Genomic DNA, 14,297 nt, shown 5'->3' with positions numbered 1-14,297 from the left:
TCATGATAGATCAAATATATATAAAAATATTTTTTACTTCATCACAGTTTGTATCAATCTAAAACGTTTTTTCAGAGTCTTAATTTGATAACTAGAAAAGCACTCAGAGAGCACAGACCTCCACCAAGCATATTATGATTTTCACACAACACTTTAGTCCTACTTTAATGTTATACTCCCTTAGAGAGATCTAGAATATTGCCAGGATCTGGATCGTACTTTCACATCTGTTATAAATTATGGTGATCTTGTCTTGTATCGTTTTGCAAAGCAATCCGACCATTTACCGTGGAGTTATACACACATATGGTGAAAACGTCCCTTTCTCACAATGATAAAGAATCCTTTAAAAAAATCCTGGATCCAGACGGTAATCCAGATCACCTCCAAAATGTATTCACGTCTTCCTTATCCCATTTTGAACATTTCCTGAAAATTTCATCATGATCCATTTTTTAGTTTTTGAGTTATGTTGTTCACAGACACGCTCCCTTATGCTCTTAAGGATAAAAATTGTTTTTCAAATAAATGCAGCACTACTACACTAATGTGGTCTGTATCCATGTTTTAGAGGTAGGAGGCAGTTTTAGAGTGCTTAATCTTGAAAATACAAAGTTTTCTCTTTCTTTCTCCTTATAAAAAAAAAAAAAAATTGACTGAGCCATCCAAAACTTTATATCAGGCCCTGCCGCTTGATAAGTCAGTTTTTTTATCATTGGCCAAATTTTAGAAGTCTGGAGGATGTAGGGATGTTTTTTTTTCTACTGGGCCTGGGATGAAAGATTTAACCTGCATCCCAGATCAGGGACAGTCTTTGGGATCCAGTCTTTGTAGTCTTTGAACCACTCCCTGCCTATGCTTTACTTCCTGTTTATGTCACCAGCTGTCCCCACGCTTTTTATACCCTGTGCTGTTGACTGGCAAACTCTAAATCTAAACAGTGACCAGTGGAAAAACTTGCATAATTCTTATATAATTAATTTATTAAGCTCTATTTGTTTTATTTTCTCTTTTTTCACATTTGTGTTACCAGTTGTTTAGCAGTAATTTAGATTTCGCAGTGTATTACTCAGCTGCTTGAGAGTCTGCCATCTTGTTTGAAATGGTGAATCACAGAATATATTTGGCTGCGAAAAATGCACCAAGTGTATCTTTTATGTAAAAAAAATGGTTTCATTAGACTCTCTTTAGGAGGAGCCTTCAAAATAGGACAGTCAGTTTTGAGATGTGGCTTTCGTAGGGTTCAGCCCCCACTTTGGGGCACAGCTTATGTTGAGAGTTAAAGGGATTTTGTGAAGTCATAAAATCTCAAAGTAGAAAATCTGTGGAAAAGATTGAGATCTCAAGACTGAGGGATTACTCTGATATACATTCAACTACAGATTTGACACTCTGTCCATGTTTTGATATGATTACTCAGCTTTTAAACAATGTGTACATTGTATGGGCTGCACGGTGGTGCAATGGTTAGCGCTGCAGCCTCACAGCAAGAAGGTTGCCGGTTTGATTCCCAGTTGGCCTTTCTGTGTGGAGTTTGCATGTTTGGATTTGTTTCCAGAGGCGAGACTTGAAAAAACTTCAGCAGCTGGTGATTGGACGATTGTTCTGATTGACACAGCCACCACAGACCAATCCACATCAAGCCACGGTATGATGTAGCTTAGGTGCGCCGCTGCTGAGAAACAATGGACTAACAACTACAGAAACATGAGAAACAGCTGTGAAAAAGGCGTTAGACAGCTTCCGTTTTTATGAAGTTAGCTTAAGAATCAAAGGAACGCTGACAAGTACGAAAGTCTGATGACGTCACGTCTGCTTGTCACTTCTGCAGCTCGCGCCTGTCTTCCCCATTGGGCTGGTTAGAATTTAGCCGAGTGAATTCGTTGGTCAGTGAAGACTGGCAAGATGGATCTGCAGGATTCCAGAAACTGAATCAGGCACGTCTATCTGCTCTACAAGGTCCAAAAACATGTTCATCAGGTCAATTGGTCACTCTTAATTAGGGATGCACTGGTAGGAAAATTTTGGACTATACCAATATCTGATATTAATATTGCTGGTATGGCTGATAACCGATATTTACCGCTATCAACATTGGAAAAAAAAAAAATCTGAGATGATGTGTCGAGGTAGTTCAGAAAGAAAGAGCGGCGTGATCGTGAGAAAAGACGACCATGGAGAGGATCAAAGGATGGAGCGTCAGAGATGAATGCGATCAAAAAAGTTTGTTTTGTTTTTTGGATCAAAACAAGAAGAGAGACATAAAAGAGTGTTTACATAGTCATAGAAAACAATATTGATTGGGATTTGATAGATCATTGAAGATGCTCTGAAAATGGCCGGCAGCTAATGAGTAAACATTAGCCCACTTTTACACATCGGCCGATACTGATATGTAAAAAAATTGACCAACCTCTTCCGATACGGATACTGAATTGTCTGTAGATATGAGTATGTGCGTGAAAGGTTTTCTGTCTGTCTGTCAGCCCTGTGATTGAGTGATAACCAGTCCAGGGGCTAAAACAACTATATTAAGTAGTCAACTACAACAGTAAACTGCCATCTTTCAAATGATTGTGTTTGATAATAATGAATACTAATTTTAGCGCCCCAAGGCAACATTTTTCTGCCAAACCAGTTTGTTCACAAACTGTTGTTTTGTTATTCCAGCTAAGGATTTGAGTAATTCTTAAAGAACGGGTGTTTTGGAGAGTATCCGTCCGTCACTCTCTATTTGCTTGAGATCTGCATTTAGGTCAGGTGCTGAGTAAATGATGAAGAGCAGAGGTCTTCAAAGATAACTGGAGGGGAGATAGAGAGGAAGAGGTGTGTGTTTATTTCGGTATATTTCATCAGCTTAAAGTTGCTCTGCTTTTTGTCTACTGAGAGTGTAAGATCCTCTTTTCTTTCCCACTCTCCTCCTGTCCTCTTCTCCTTCCTTTTCTCTTCGTCTTGGCTCCTGTCTCCTCTTCTCTCTTCCTCCCTTCTCATCTGTCTCCTCTCCTCTCTTCTCCTGTCCTCTTCTCGTCTCCCCTCCTGTCCTCTCCCCTTCATTCTTCTCTCCTCTCCTTCTTCCCTCCACCTCTCACTTCACTTCTTTTCTTGCTCCCCTCTCCTTTCCAGTTAGCCTGAAATACCTCCCAATATCAACCCTTGTGACTCATCCGTCCCTAAGGAAATGACTTAGATATAAATAACTATAATCTGATTTTATAAATAACTGCAATATCTTCCTCCGCTGTTGCCACTGATATTTATTTCATTATACACTGACCCCTCCAAAGGTGCTGAGGCAGTCATGAGCTACAGTGTATCACAACTCAGCGGGGTCATTTTTCATTGACCAGAACAATGTCCTGTGGTGCACATCTTAAGTCTGCACAGCAGCTTAATTTATGTTGACCACTCTCGGTTCATCTTGTGCAGCGGAGGCTGACATGTACATTATAACTTATTTACATCAGAAAGGCAGGAGACATCCTTGTTGCCATAGTCTGGGACTTTTTCAGATGTACTTGTCTTGTTGTGGTGGGCAACATTCAACCTCCAGAGAGGCTCGGACAGTGCTGCGGGGCGATGATTTCACTCATGACGTCCTGGCATGTGTATCAAGCTTAAACAAGTGCAGGTTTAGCATTGCACTCTTATAACTTTGTTGGAGTAATATGACAATCTTGTGCAGGAGAATTAGAGGTTTTATTGTACTGCATTCTGTTACCCATAGTGTAGCTGTACTTATGACACCTGCATTGATTTGTGTAGCCATGCTATACGCTGCTAATTTAGCTGTAAGCCTCCAGAATCAAGCAGAGATGAGGAGCATCCTACAGAGGTCTGGACACATCTTAATTTCAACACGAATGTGGCAAAAGTTCAAGCTTTTATCGGCAGCGTGGCAAGTTCCCCCTAGTGGCTGCTCACAGTATTGCTTTTGAAAACAATCGGCCAAAAAGTATAAACCATGAATACCAGGGATATCCCTATAACAGTCTGCTGGATATCTTGCATACATAATAGGGATGGGTTTCAAAAAACAGTTTCCTGTTAAGAATCCATTAGAAAAGGTTTGATACATCCTCAATATTCGCTTTTGTGCTTAACAATTCCTTTGCTGATTCTTTACATTACGCTGGAGCGGCCAAACCTTCTGTTGACATCACTTTACGTGCCACGTGTCAGTTACGCTCATCAGTCAGCACCAGAATTTCCAAGACAATGGCGGAGGGATAGAAGCGGGTGAAATCTTGGCTTCACATTACCAATAAAGACGCTAACGACTAGTGCAATTTGTGCAACACTGTAAAATCATGCGAGGGTGGTAAAAATTTGTCGACACATTGTGTTAAATACCAAGAGTTTCATGTCATATTTTCTTCAATCAATCAATCAATCAATGTTTATTTCTAGAGACCTTTACAGAACCCAAAAGGCCCCCAAAGTGCTTTACAGTAGTGTCAGAGAATAAATAAGAACAATATAGATAAAAGCAACATAAAATAATGTTGTAGGAACAGCACATAAAAAAGAAAGATACATAAAAATGCAACGGGAGGTGTGCATGAGGGTGCATAAAAGCCATTCGGAAGAGATAAAACAGGATACAAAACTAATATGAGCACAATACCTAAAAACCTTAGTCAGGGTTAAAAGCCATTCTAAAAAAGTGAGTTTTCAGTTTAGACTTAAAAAGACCAAAGTCTGTGGTGGTGCGGGTGTCTGGGGGAAACCTGTTTCACGATGAAGGTGCAGCAATAGCAATAGATTGGTCCCCCCACTTTTTATATCTGGACCTCGGAATGTCCAAGAGGAACTGGCCAGAAGAACGCAGGCTCTGAGTCTACTTATCAACTCAGTGAAATTATGTTGGCCCAGAAAACTGTAAAGCAGACTTTTTGTACACAGAAAATTCATATGACATATTGATAAGGGAATCAATAAACAAAATTTAAAAATATGTGGAATCTTTGGACCAGGGCCACTCTCTTCAAACCATTTAATTATTTACAATCAGTAAGTTATATTTGGTGGTAGGGCTTTATTTCTGGGAGACCCTGCCTTTCCATGTGCCTACATAAGATACCAAAGCCTCCCCTTTTTCATGATCGTACATGAGCCAAGAGTCAAGGCAAGGAGTCATGAGAGCAGCTGCTGTTCTTCTTCTCAAGTAACTGTGTGCTGATTGAGTTCCAACTTTGTCTTTAGTAAGGCATCATCTGCATATTTTTGACTATCAGAAGTGTAACTTGCTTTAATGGATATGTAATGGTTTGAATCCTCCTTTGAATAAAGTTTTTCTTGCATTGATTTCATAGGTGACACACGCAACGACCTCTATCTGACCCTGGAGAGGGGGGAGTTTGAGAGGGGTGGAAAGAGCGTCCAGAAGAACATTGAGGTCACACTCTACGTTCTCTACGCCGATGGGGACACACTCAAGGTATGACACATGAGTTATTGTGCGGCATATCAATACAATATGGGTCATGATGACGGTACATCCACACATTACATGGATCGCACCCTTAAAGGTGTAGGTCACTAAACACAATCTCCCATCCTGCTTCTCTCCTCAGGATTGCATCAGTTTGGGCAGCGGTGAGCCAAACACAAGCGAATACCGCTCCTTCGTCCTATACCACAACAACAGCCCTCGCTGGAGTGAGATGGTCAAGCTGCCAATTCCCATAGACCGTTTCAGGGGGTCTCACCTACGCTTCGAGTTCAGACACTGCTCCAGTGAGTCAGCCATGCACCCCAGCGACAGTCATCCCTCAGTACATGAGTTCATTAGGACACATTTGGATCACAGTCTGAATTTTTGGCTGTGGGGATACAGTTTGATGATGCATGATTTGCTTCCTTTCAGCTAAAGACAAAGGAGAGAAAAAGCTGTTTGGTTTCGCCTTCACTCCTCTGATGAGGGAAGATGGCACAACGCTATCTGATGAGAGCCATGAGCTGTATGTTTACAAGGTATGTGGAGGTTTAACACACTCATTTTAGACGACAGTCTCACTCTTAATGAGACAAGAATTATCTTAACTGCAAGATAAATACTGAATATTACTCTTCATGTAAAGCTGAGTGCATTGAAGAAGCTTTTTCATGGTGCAGGACATCCTGTTCTTAAGCTCCTGGTATTTTTTGATGTTTTCTTGTCAGTGAACCCTGTTCTGAATCTAAAAACATGAAAAATCTGCGTCCATTCTGTCCGCTCTCCTCCCCACACTTTTACAGTAGATCCTCTGATGGCAGGGCTGCCCCAAATGACTCAACTGTATCATTAAAAGTGTTATGTCTCGAGGCTTTAGATGGCATTTTCCAGCATTTGACATACATTTTTTGTTCTTAATTGAACAAGAATCACCTGGTTTAAGGAGTTTTCTGCCAAGAATTCACTTAAAACACTGCACAATTAGCTTTTAAAGCACATTAATCTTTAAAAGTGTTTTAACTCTATAGTTTCTCACAAAAAGCCATCTTTAGCATGCATGAATTTTGTGTTCTGGTCAGCTTTTTTTCTTCATAGCATATTGAAGAATGGATGAGTGAATTTACCTGTGTTAGCTCAAGCAATTATGTAAAACATTTTTATGCTATGGAGCAAGAAAGCTAATCAAATCAATCAGTACCATGTGCTAAAGCAGACTGCCACCATCTTTCTTGGAATTGGCAGAATAGATTAAAATAGAATTTATTTGTATTTATTGCCAAGGGGAAATTCAGGAGGAGTCAAAGCAGCAATTAAGAAATCAAAAGTTAGAAAGTGCAAAAAGGTCCATAAGAAAACAGATGATGACAGTTCGTCCATCATTCTCCAGTTCAGCCTCCACCTCCACAGGGTCCAGGACTGAGCTTCTTCAGCAGTCTGTTCAGTCTCTGTCTCCTGGATCCTGTCTGCTCACAGCAGGTGAAGCTCTCCCAGTGTTAGCTCTGTTAGCCATGTCTGTGAATAGCATGATGCTACTCTGCCTTCTGGTATTCCCTCTGTTGCTGGGTTAGCACAGCTAGCTTGTCCATCTTATTGAAATAGATTTTCATTCCCAATAAGGATGGATGGAAGGACAGGTCCATGTCGTCACTTCTTAGCTCACACCTGAGAACCAGCACATTGTCCTCACCTCCTTCTCCACACCTTGTGGGAAGACATCAGGCCTTGCACCAGTTAGCATTGACATGCTCAAGACTGCTAACAGCTGATCGTAAACAGTGCAGCCATGGTTACATGTAGGGTCTCCAGACAAACACAGGAACAAAATTAGTAAAAATATCACTGAAGCCACTAAAAGTTTGGTGTCCATGACCAACAAATGAGCCATACTAAGTAATGAGACGGAAAGAGACGAAAAAATTACAAGAAACCGACAAAGAAGAGAGAGCTGCTGCGAAAGGCAGAAGCAACTTGCAACGCCTAGTTACTTGCAACTCTATCCTTTCATGATAAGGGCGTAGCGTCTTATTTGCTCAACTTTACTCCAAACTCCTTCCAGTCCTTGACAAAACTCCTCTTTTCCTTTGCTTTCATCTTTAAGTGTGATGAAAATGCCACCTTTAGTAACCAGGGTCTTTACCTGAGCCTGCCCTGCTGTAAGGAAGACTTCAACAGCTGTCCAAACCTGCCGGCAAACCTCCCCTTCCAGAGGAGCCCCAAAGAAACCCTGTGGGTCTCCACGATACTCTGCTCTACCAAACTCACACAAAACGGTAAATTGATCACCTCGCATGCTGATTTTATTTGTTTCCCTTCCATTTTACTGTGTTTGATTTGAGTTTGAATCCTTCTGTTTTTCCTTTAGTCGACCTTCTGGCTCTCCTGAACTGGAAGGCTCATCCTGACAGAGTGCTGGACATCCTCGGCCGACTACGTCAGATTAGCGGAGAGGAGATTGTCAAGGTCACTTTCATCACTCCACTTATCTTTAGTTTTATATTCATGATAAAAGTAATTTAAGGAGAACATCAGATAAAGTGTAAAAACATGGATCACACTCTCAAATAGACAGTATCATTTCAGAGTCTGGGACCTCAGTATCTTGTTCTCAGATGATGGGACTACCCTTTGTTTCTATTTTAGTTTCAAGAAAGGCTTTAAATGTGATGGTTGTTTTATTTCTTCCTTCTCACAGTTCCTGCGAGATGTCCTGGATACGCTTTTCTGTCTTTTAGATGACAACACAGATAAATACGGGCCACTGGTTTTCCAGTCACTGGTAGGAGAACTAAAGGAGCACAGCGACCGTATGATTTATTTTGCCTGTGAGCGTAGAAACATCTATTTATATCTGTGTGTGTGTGTTTGTGTTTAGGTGTTTATTATCAACCTGCTCAGGGACAGCCGTTTCTACCACTTCAGGCCTGTCATGGACTCCTACATACAAAACCACTTTGCAGGAGCTTTGGCATACAAGTAAACTCACTTTAAACCTTTCAGTGATGTTCAGATTTAACATAAAAATATAGGTTTGGTTCTGCTTGGTGTTCACACTTGTATTGTCAAACCTGCAGAGAGCTGATTCGATGTCTGAAGTGGTACATGGATCGCTCAGCTGAGGTGGTGCGGCAAGACCACATCCAGGAAGCCATGAGGGTATCACACACATTTCCTTTCTCGTTTCTCATTTGTCCTGTCTCCTGCGTCTACTGGGATTAATTTGTAAGACTGTGGGAAATGGTCAAGCAGAGGGGCTGATAGGGAACAAAGTGGAGCCAAATAAGGCCACAGGGAGTGGGTTAACTTCTAAAAGAATAGACGTTATCAAGAATCTCTCAGAAGTGGGTGTCTGACTTTTCCTGTTGACTTCATGAAGATATTTTGTCATGTACAGTCAGCAACTTCTCCTCTACGTATTGGTAATTTCTAGATCACTGACCGTGTGTCCATCCAGCGCTCAGAGTGCATTTACTGTGAGGAACTGGTCACTGTGGGTGAATTTAAGACTTTGTTAAGGGACCAGGAGAGAGCTAGTCTTGGACAATGTGACTGTTTTAATTCTTGACCGCTTCTTATTTTGTTTTGGTGTTTCTAGAACGGCATGGTTTGATGTGCTCATGACCTAATGTATTGGTTATTGTTATTGTGTAACTGTCTGCTGCTGCCATGAGATTTCAAATCTCAATGAGTTTTTTTTCTGGTTAAATAAAGGATAAAATAAAAATAAAAAAAGAAACTGACAGTACGCAAAAACTCATCCCATACCTGACTGTCTGTCTTCGTCTGCTCCCTCAGGCTCTAGAGTACCTCTTCAAGTTCATTGTCCAGTCCCGTATCCTGTACTCTAGAGCCACCTGCGGGATGGAGGAGGAGCAGTTCAGGGCCAGCATCCAAGAGCTCTTCCAGTCAATCCGCTTCGTCCTGAGCCTGGACAGCCGCAGCTCAGAGAACCTGGTGTTCACACAGGTCAGACTGTTCACATCACAAAAAAACACTCACTGTCTCATTTTTACTTTCTGTTACTCATGATTTTACTCTCTTGGTTTCATTAATATTTTCTTTGATTTCTCATTTCATTCTCCGTTCTTACATCACTTCTTATTTGCCCGTTATGTGACTGATGCTCCTCACCCCCGCTCTTTCACCATCCTTTGGTTTGCTCACGGACAGTTTAGGTGTGTGATCAGCTGCATGCCTTTCTGTGGTCATACTGTGGGGCTGTCATCCATCACCGTAAGTCACAGTGCCCCCTTGTGTTGGTTTCACGATGCAGCAGAGACTGTGCGTCCACCAGCCTGTTATAACAAAAGGATGATGTATTGTTAAGTAACTGATATGCAGTCAGAGTTTCAGACGTTACTCCTTCGCTGGTTATGAAACTAAGGAAAAGAGATGAAATGTGATCTATTATTGGAAGCTTTGTGGAGAAATATGAGGTTTGAGGGCTGATATTTTGTGTTGTTTAGAAAAAACTAGAATTTTGTATGAGTGGTGTTTTCAGTCCTTTTTTATGGAATCTAAGTGTAGCTTCTTCAAAATGAGTTAATCTGTATGTGCATTACAAACCGTGTCCTTTGTTCCTCCCCCCAGGCGGCACTGTTGAACAGCTTCCCCGATATCTTTGATGAGCTGCTGCAGATGTTCACTGTTCAGGAGGTAGCTGAATATGTCAGGGGCACCCTAGGGAGCATGCCCAGCACTGTGGACATCGGTCAGTCCATGGATGTAGTCAAACTGCAGTCTATTGCTCGCACAGTGGAGAGCCGCCTCTTCTTCTTCCCTGGTGAGACAAATGTCAAGACTGGCCGATCATCTTTCTCTTGAGATTTCAGATGACTCTACTTGTTTGTCTAATGTGCATGCCGCACTTTTCTCCCCTCAGAGTCTCGTAGTATTCTGCTGCCGGTGGTTTTGCATCATATCCACCTGCATCTACGCCAGCAGAGGGAGCTGCTTATCTGTTCTGGGATTCTGAGCAGCATCTTTTCCATAATAAAGACGAGCTCCATGGTAGTCTTCTTTGTTCTTTGCACTGAAAATCTGAATCGAAAATTCAGAATAAAATGATCTGATGAGAAGTAACAGCTGTTATTAAATCCCCGTGTCTGTGCTCTCCTCTCTCTGCTCACACTGTGTCAGGAGTCTTCTGTTCAAGAGGAGGTGGAGATGATGGTGGAGAGCCTCCTGGATGTGCTGCTGCAGACTCTGCTGTCCATCATGAGCAAGTCTCACTCCGTGGAGACATCCAGGGGACAACGCTGTCCCCAGTGCACCGCTGAGATAACGGTAAGCCTCGGCTTTGTGCGGCATTTTGACATGAATCAGAAACAGGTGGGATTAAGTGAATATTTTGAGTTGATTAACCTTTAAAATGCGTCTGCCTGTATTTGTCACTTTCTCACGCAGGGGGAGTACGTGTCCTGTCTTCTCTCTCTGCTGCGACAGATGACAGAGATCCACTTTCACCATCTATTGAACAACTTCCACAGCAAGGAGGAGCTGAAGGTGGGAAACTCTGACTCACAGAGATGAGCATGATTGCAGCATTTTGCAGCAGCCTGCTCACCACATACCTTGACTGCATTGCTTTCTTAATATATTCCTCGGCAGGAGTTCCTGTTGAAGATCTTCTGCGTGTTCCGCAATCTAATGAAACTGACTATCTTCCCCCGAGACTGGAGTGTCATGAGGCTTCTAACGAGTCAGTGAGTCTGTTTTTACATTTTTGTCATGCAATCTTTGTCCTGAAGACGGTAAGGGAATACAGCCAACCATTAGATCAGACCCTCTCCAGATAATCCTGCTCTGAAGGTGACGCTTGTGTTGCAAATCTTTTTATCTATTTTTGGCAGCCACCTCGTTTGGTAAGCTGACAGTGTAATGTTTGCTTTCTGCAGTATCATCGTGGTGACAACACAGTTCCTGTCTCCGGCGCTGCACAAGAACTTTTCAGAGGCCGATTTTGATTTCAAGGTGTGTGTCTGAACAGCACTGGCTGTCATTCAGGAAACACAATTCACCGTGAACTCACAAAGTTTTACTGTAAAGATGTTTCTATGATTCAGTTCCTAAAATTTTGTTCCCAGCTCTAAGTATTGTTTTTATTCTTGTTGTTTTTCTGTGTTGTGTGTAGGTGTGGAACTCCTTTTTCAGTCTCACTGTACTGTACATCAACCAGCCCAGTCTGCAGCTAGAGGCGATTGGCCCAGCTAAGAGAAAGAAAACCTTGGACAAGTACGAAAAACATTTTTTTTTATTGTTGTGTGCACTTTTTCACGTTTGATTCTGAACAAACTTTACGGCTCCTGACTTAGGGATCTTTTCTTTTCTAGGTATGGAGATTTGAGGGTGATGATGGCTTATGAACTCTTCAGCATGTGGCAAAAATTAGGTGGGTCACTCCGCTTCATGCACAAAAATCACAACAAAGCCACTGCTCTTGGTTTTCTTATGATTTTGTAGAAGTTTTTATTGATTTTACTTAACAAACTTCAAATCAAAACACATACTTGAACCAGAGGTGTAAAATAATTCATCTACAAAAACAAAAGTCCTCAAACACATCACAGTGCATAAAATAACTCCCTTTTATTCCATTGGTTCATACACCTTTATAAGCATCTGCACAGTCATGCACTTCAAATGCACAACATAAATAAATCATGTCCACCATTGCTCTTTACACTCTTTGAATAAAGGAAGTAAGAGCTTTACGTGACAAAGAAAGAGCACTTATGAAATGCTGTTCACAGATTCTTAAATTATTTAAAATTAAGATAAAGAAAACACAATCATATAAGTCAAATAATTCAGTCAAGAGAGCAGTGTATTGGTGAACGTACTGGGTACTGAGCGCCGAAGCGGAGGTGGAAAAACCTACCCAACTGCTGGAGGCCTGGGACACAAAAAGGAGGGGGGAAAGAAAAATCTTAAATAAGCTGACGCCTCATTACCTCAGGTGAACACAGGACCCTTGATGTCCTTCACAGCTCTGTCTAACTGCAGCTAGCTCCTGTAGCAGGAAGCTAAAGCATCCAAACTGTTAGCAGACAACAGCGGAAGCCCTTAAGATGTGAAATGCAACACAACCACACAAAAAAACATCTACATCCCCATCTGCATTCACAGACAGCTTTTTTTCAGGCTTTTTATGTCTTTATTCAGAAAAGGACTGGACAGTGGATAGAGTAGGGAGTAACTGTGGGAAAAAGGTTCACAGGTTATATTTAAACCAGAGGGCTGCCTGCACAAGGGCTTGGCTTATTGGGCATGCAACCTCACCACTGGGCCAGACTGGCACACCAAAGACACTTCTTTAATTTGAGATTTATCACAAGATTTTCCAGTTACAACCAAGGGGTAATATTCGTTGTTTTTTTTTTAAATGAAGTCTATGTAGAAGTGCAAAAAGCCGCAGTTCATTGAGTGTCGGCTTGAGGCCGGCTGCAGATAGAAACTACGAACACACAAAGCCAATAAACAAACCCGAGCCCGGTAACAAAAACAAAATGTAATAACTGGTCGATAATGTAACAAGATGCTTATATAACAATAACTTATTGCCCGACATGTTTATTTTGGGTCTGAATTACATTTTAGGGGTATAGGCGTTAGGGATAGACCGATTATAAGCTGGGCTGATTATCGGGGCCGATATTTGGCATTTTGGGGCATCAGCCTTTTTTTTAATCCGACGGCCTATATGAATCCCATTCTGAAACCCACAAAACTGTGTTGTTTTGACTCTGATGCTTCTCTGCACAGATTTTCTCCCTTTCTACACTATGGAAGCCCTGGATGGTCATTTAAAACCAGTCATGTAAACCAAACAGAAAATTAATTTGACTGCATTACATGCCTGTAAAAGGCAGCACAAACTCAATTCTGTCCAGTTTTATTGCAGTCATATAGAAATTTTTGAAACCTTTATTTACCGTAGAAAACTAAAGCTATTTATTTTTTTAAGTTTTCATTACTTTATTACTTAACAAAACAAGCTGCTAAGCGTGGGAGCTGCTTAATAAACATATGCTTGAAGGCATTTGATTTTAACGCCAATATTTTCACTTTGACTGCAAATGAATATTGGCTACAAATGTCAGTTATCGGCCTTCTTGCCTACTAATAATCAGTATCAGTATCAGCCCCAAAAGATCCATATCGGTCTATCTATAGTAGGTGTGCAGAGTCTCTCGCTCTTTAAGTCACTTTTAAAAACTTACTTTTACACACTGGCTTTTAGGTAACGCCATTTTTCGTCTCTCATTTTTATCTTTATCTTATTTTGGCTTTACTGTCTTTTTAGCCTCTCTCTGATCTTTTGTCTCCCAATACTTTTATTCCATCCTGTTTTATTTACTTCTTCTATATTATGTTAAGATATTAAAGTAGTTACAACTCACCTTTGTTTCACTTTAATCCTTTCCCTGATACCCTTTTAGGCCTTTTAGTTGTTTTATTTTTTGCTAATGTGTGTAATTCTAAATTATCTCTGCTTTAATATTATTATTTTGTCATCATTATGTTTTCATCTTTTCATATTTGCTGTCCTGTTTTTTTTGGTTTTAATTGCCTTTTATTACCTTCTTTCTTTTTCTAACTGAGTGTATGTTTTTATCTTTTATTTCAGTCCTCATGGTCTTCTTCTTCTCATTATTATTATAATTATTATTATTATTATTATTACCACTTCATTGCAGGTTTACATACAAATTGGGCTCTGACAAGCCTTGTTCCTAAAAAAAAGGCTTGGCTCGAAATAGCTCATTTCTCAATCAGCACACACTGTACGGGGGGTACATTTTTAGATTAACTAAACATCCCTTGTGTTTTTTTTGAGCAGCTCAACACAAAATTATATCTCACA

At 40.9% G+C, this 14,297-nt stretch overlaps 1 protein-coding gene across 4 annotated transcripts in view; it reads left to right on the top strand.

The window, feature by feature from the left end:
• Nucleotides 1-14,297, top strand: part of LOC141799074 (dedicator of cytokinesis protein 3-like) — a 65,348-nt gene that overhangs the window by 30,406 nt on the left and 20,645 nt on the right. For all 4 annotated transcript variants that reach the window (XM_074681150.1, XM_074681151.1, XM_074681149.1 and 1 more), the window contains exons 15-31: nt 5,313-5,437; nt 5,574-5,736; nt 5,867-5,973; nt 7,533-7,704; nt 7,797-7,894; nt 8,127-8,210; nt 8,307-8,407; nt 8,506-8,587; nt 9,227-9,397; nt 10,022-10,214; nt 10,314-10,441; nt 10,571-10,717; nt 10,838-10,936; nt 11,042-11,136; nt 11,329-11,404; nt 11,565-11,665; nt 11,764-11,822. In XM_074681150.1, the coding sequence (XP_074537251.1) occupies nt 5,313-5,437; nt 5,574-5,736; nt 5,867-5,973; nt 7,533-7,704; nt 7,797-7,894; nt 8,127-8,210; nt 8,307-8,407; nt 8,506-8,587; nt 9,227-9,397; nt 10,022-10,214; nt 10,314-10,441; nt 10,571-10,717; nt 10,838-10,936; nt 11,042-11,136; nt 11,329-11,404; nt 11,565-11,665; nt 11,764-11,822 (2,001 nt within the window). The remainder of the gene's footprint in view (nt 1-5,312; nt 5,438-5,573; nt 5,737-5,866; nt 5,974-7,532; nt 7,705-7,796; nt 7,895-8,126; nt 8,211-8,306; nt 8,408-8,505; nt 8,588-9,226; nt 9,398-10,021; nt 10,215-10,313; nt 10,442-10,570; nt 10,718-10,837; nt 10,937-11,041; nt 11,137-11,328; nt 11,405-11,564; nt 11,666-11,763; nt 11,823-14,297) is intronic.

The sequence above is a fragment of the Halichoeres trimaculatus genome, unplaced genomic scaffold (assembly GCF_033239565.1).
Source record: "Halichoeres trimaculatus isolate MK-OKI-2021-1 unplaced genomic scaffold, fHalTri1.1 fHalTri1_scaffold_11, whole genome shotgun sequence".
In the NCBI taxonomy this organism is placed as follows: domain Eukaryota; kingdom Metazoa; phylum Chordata; class Actinopteri; order Labriformes; family Labridae; genus Halichoeres; species Halichoeres trimaculatus.
Note: the sequence above shows the minus strand (reverse complement) of the source record. Positions and strands in the feature narration are given on the sequence as shown.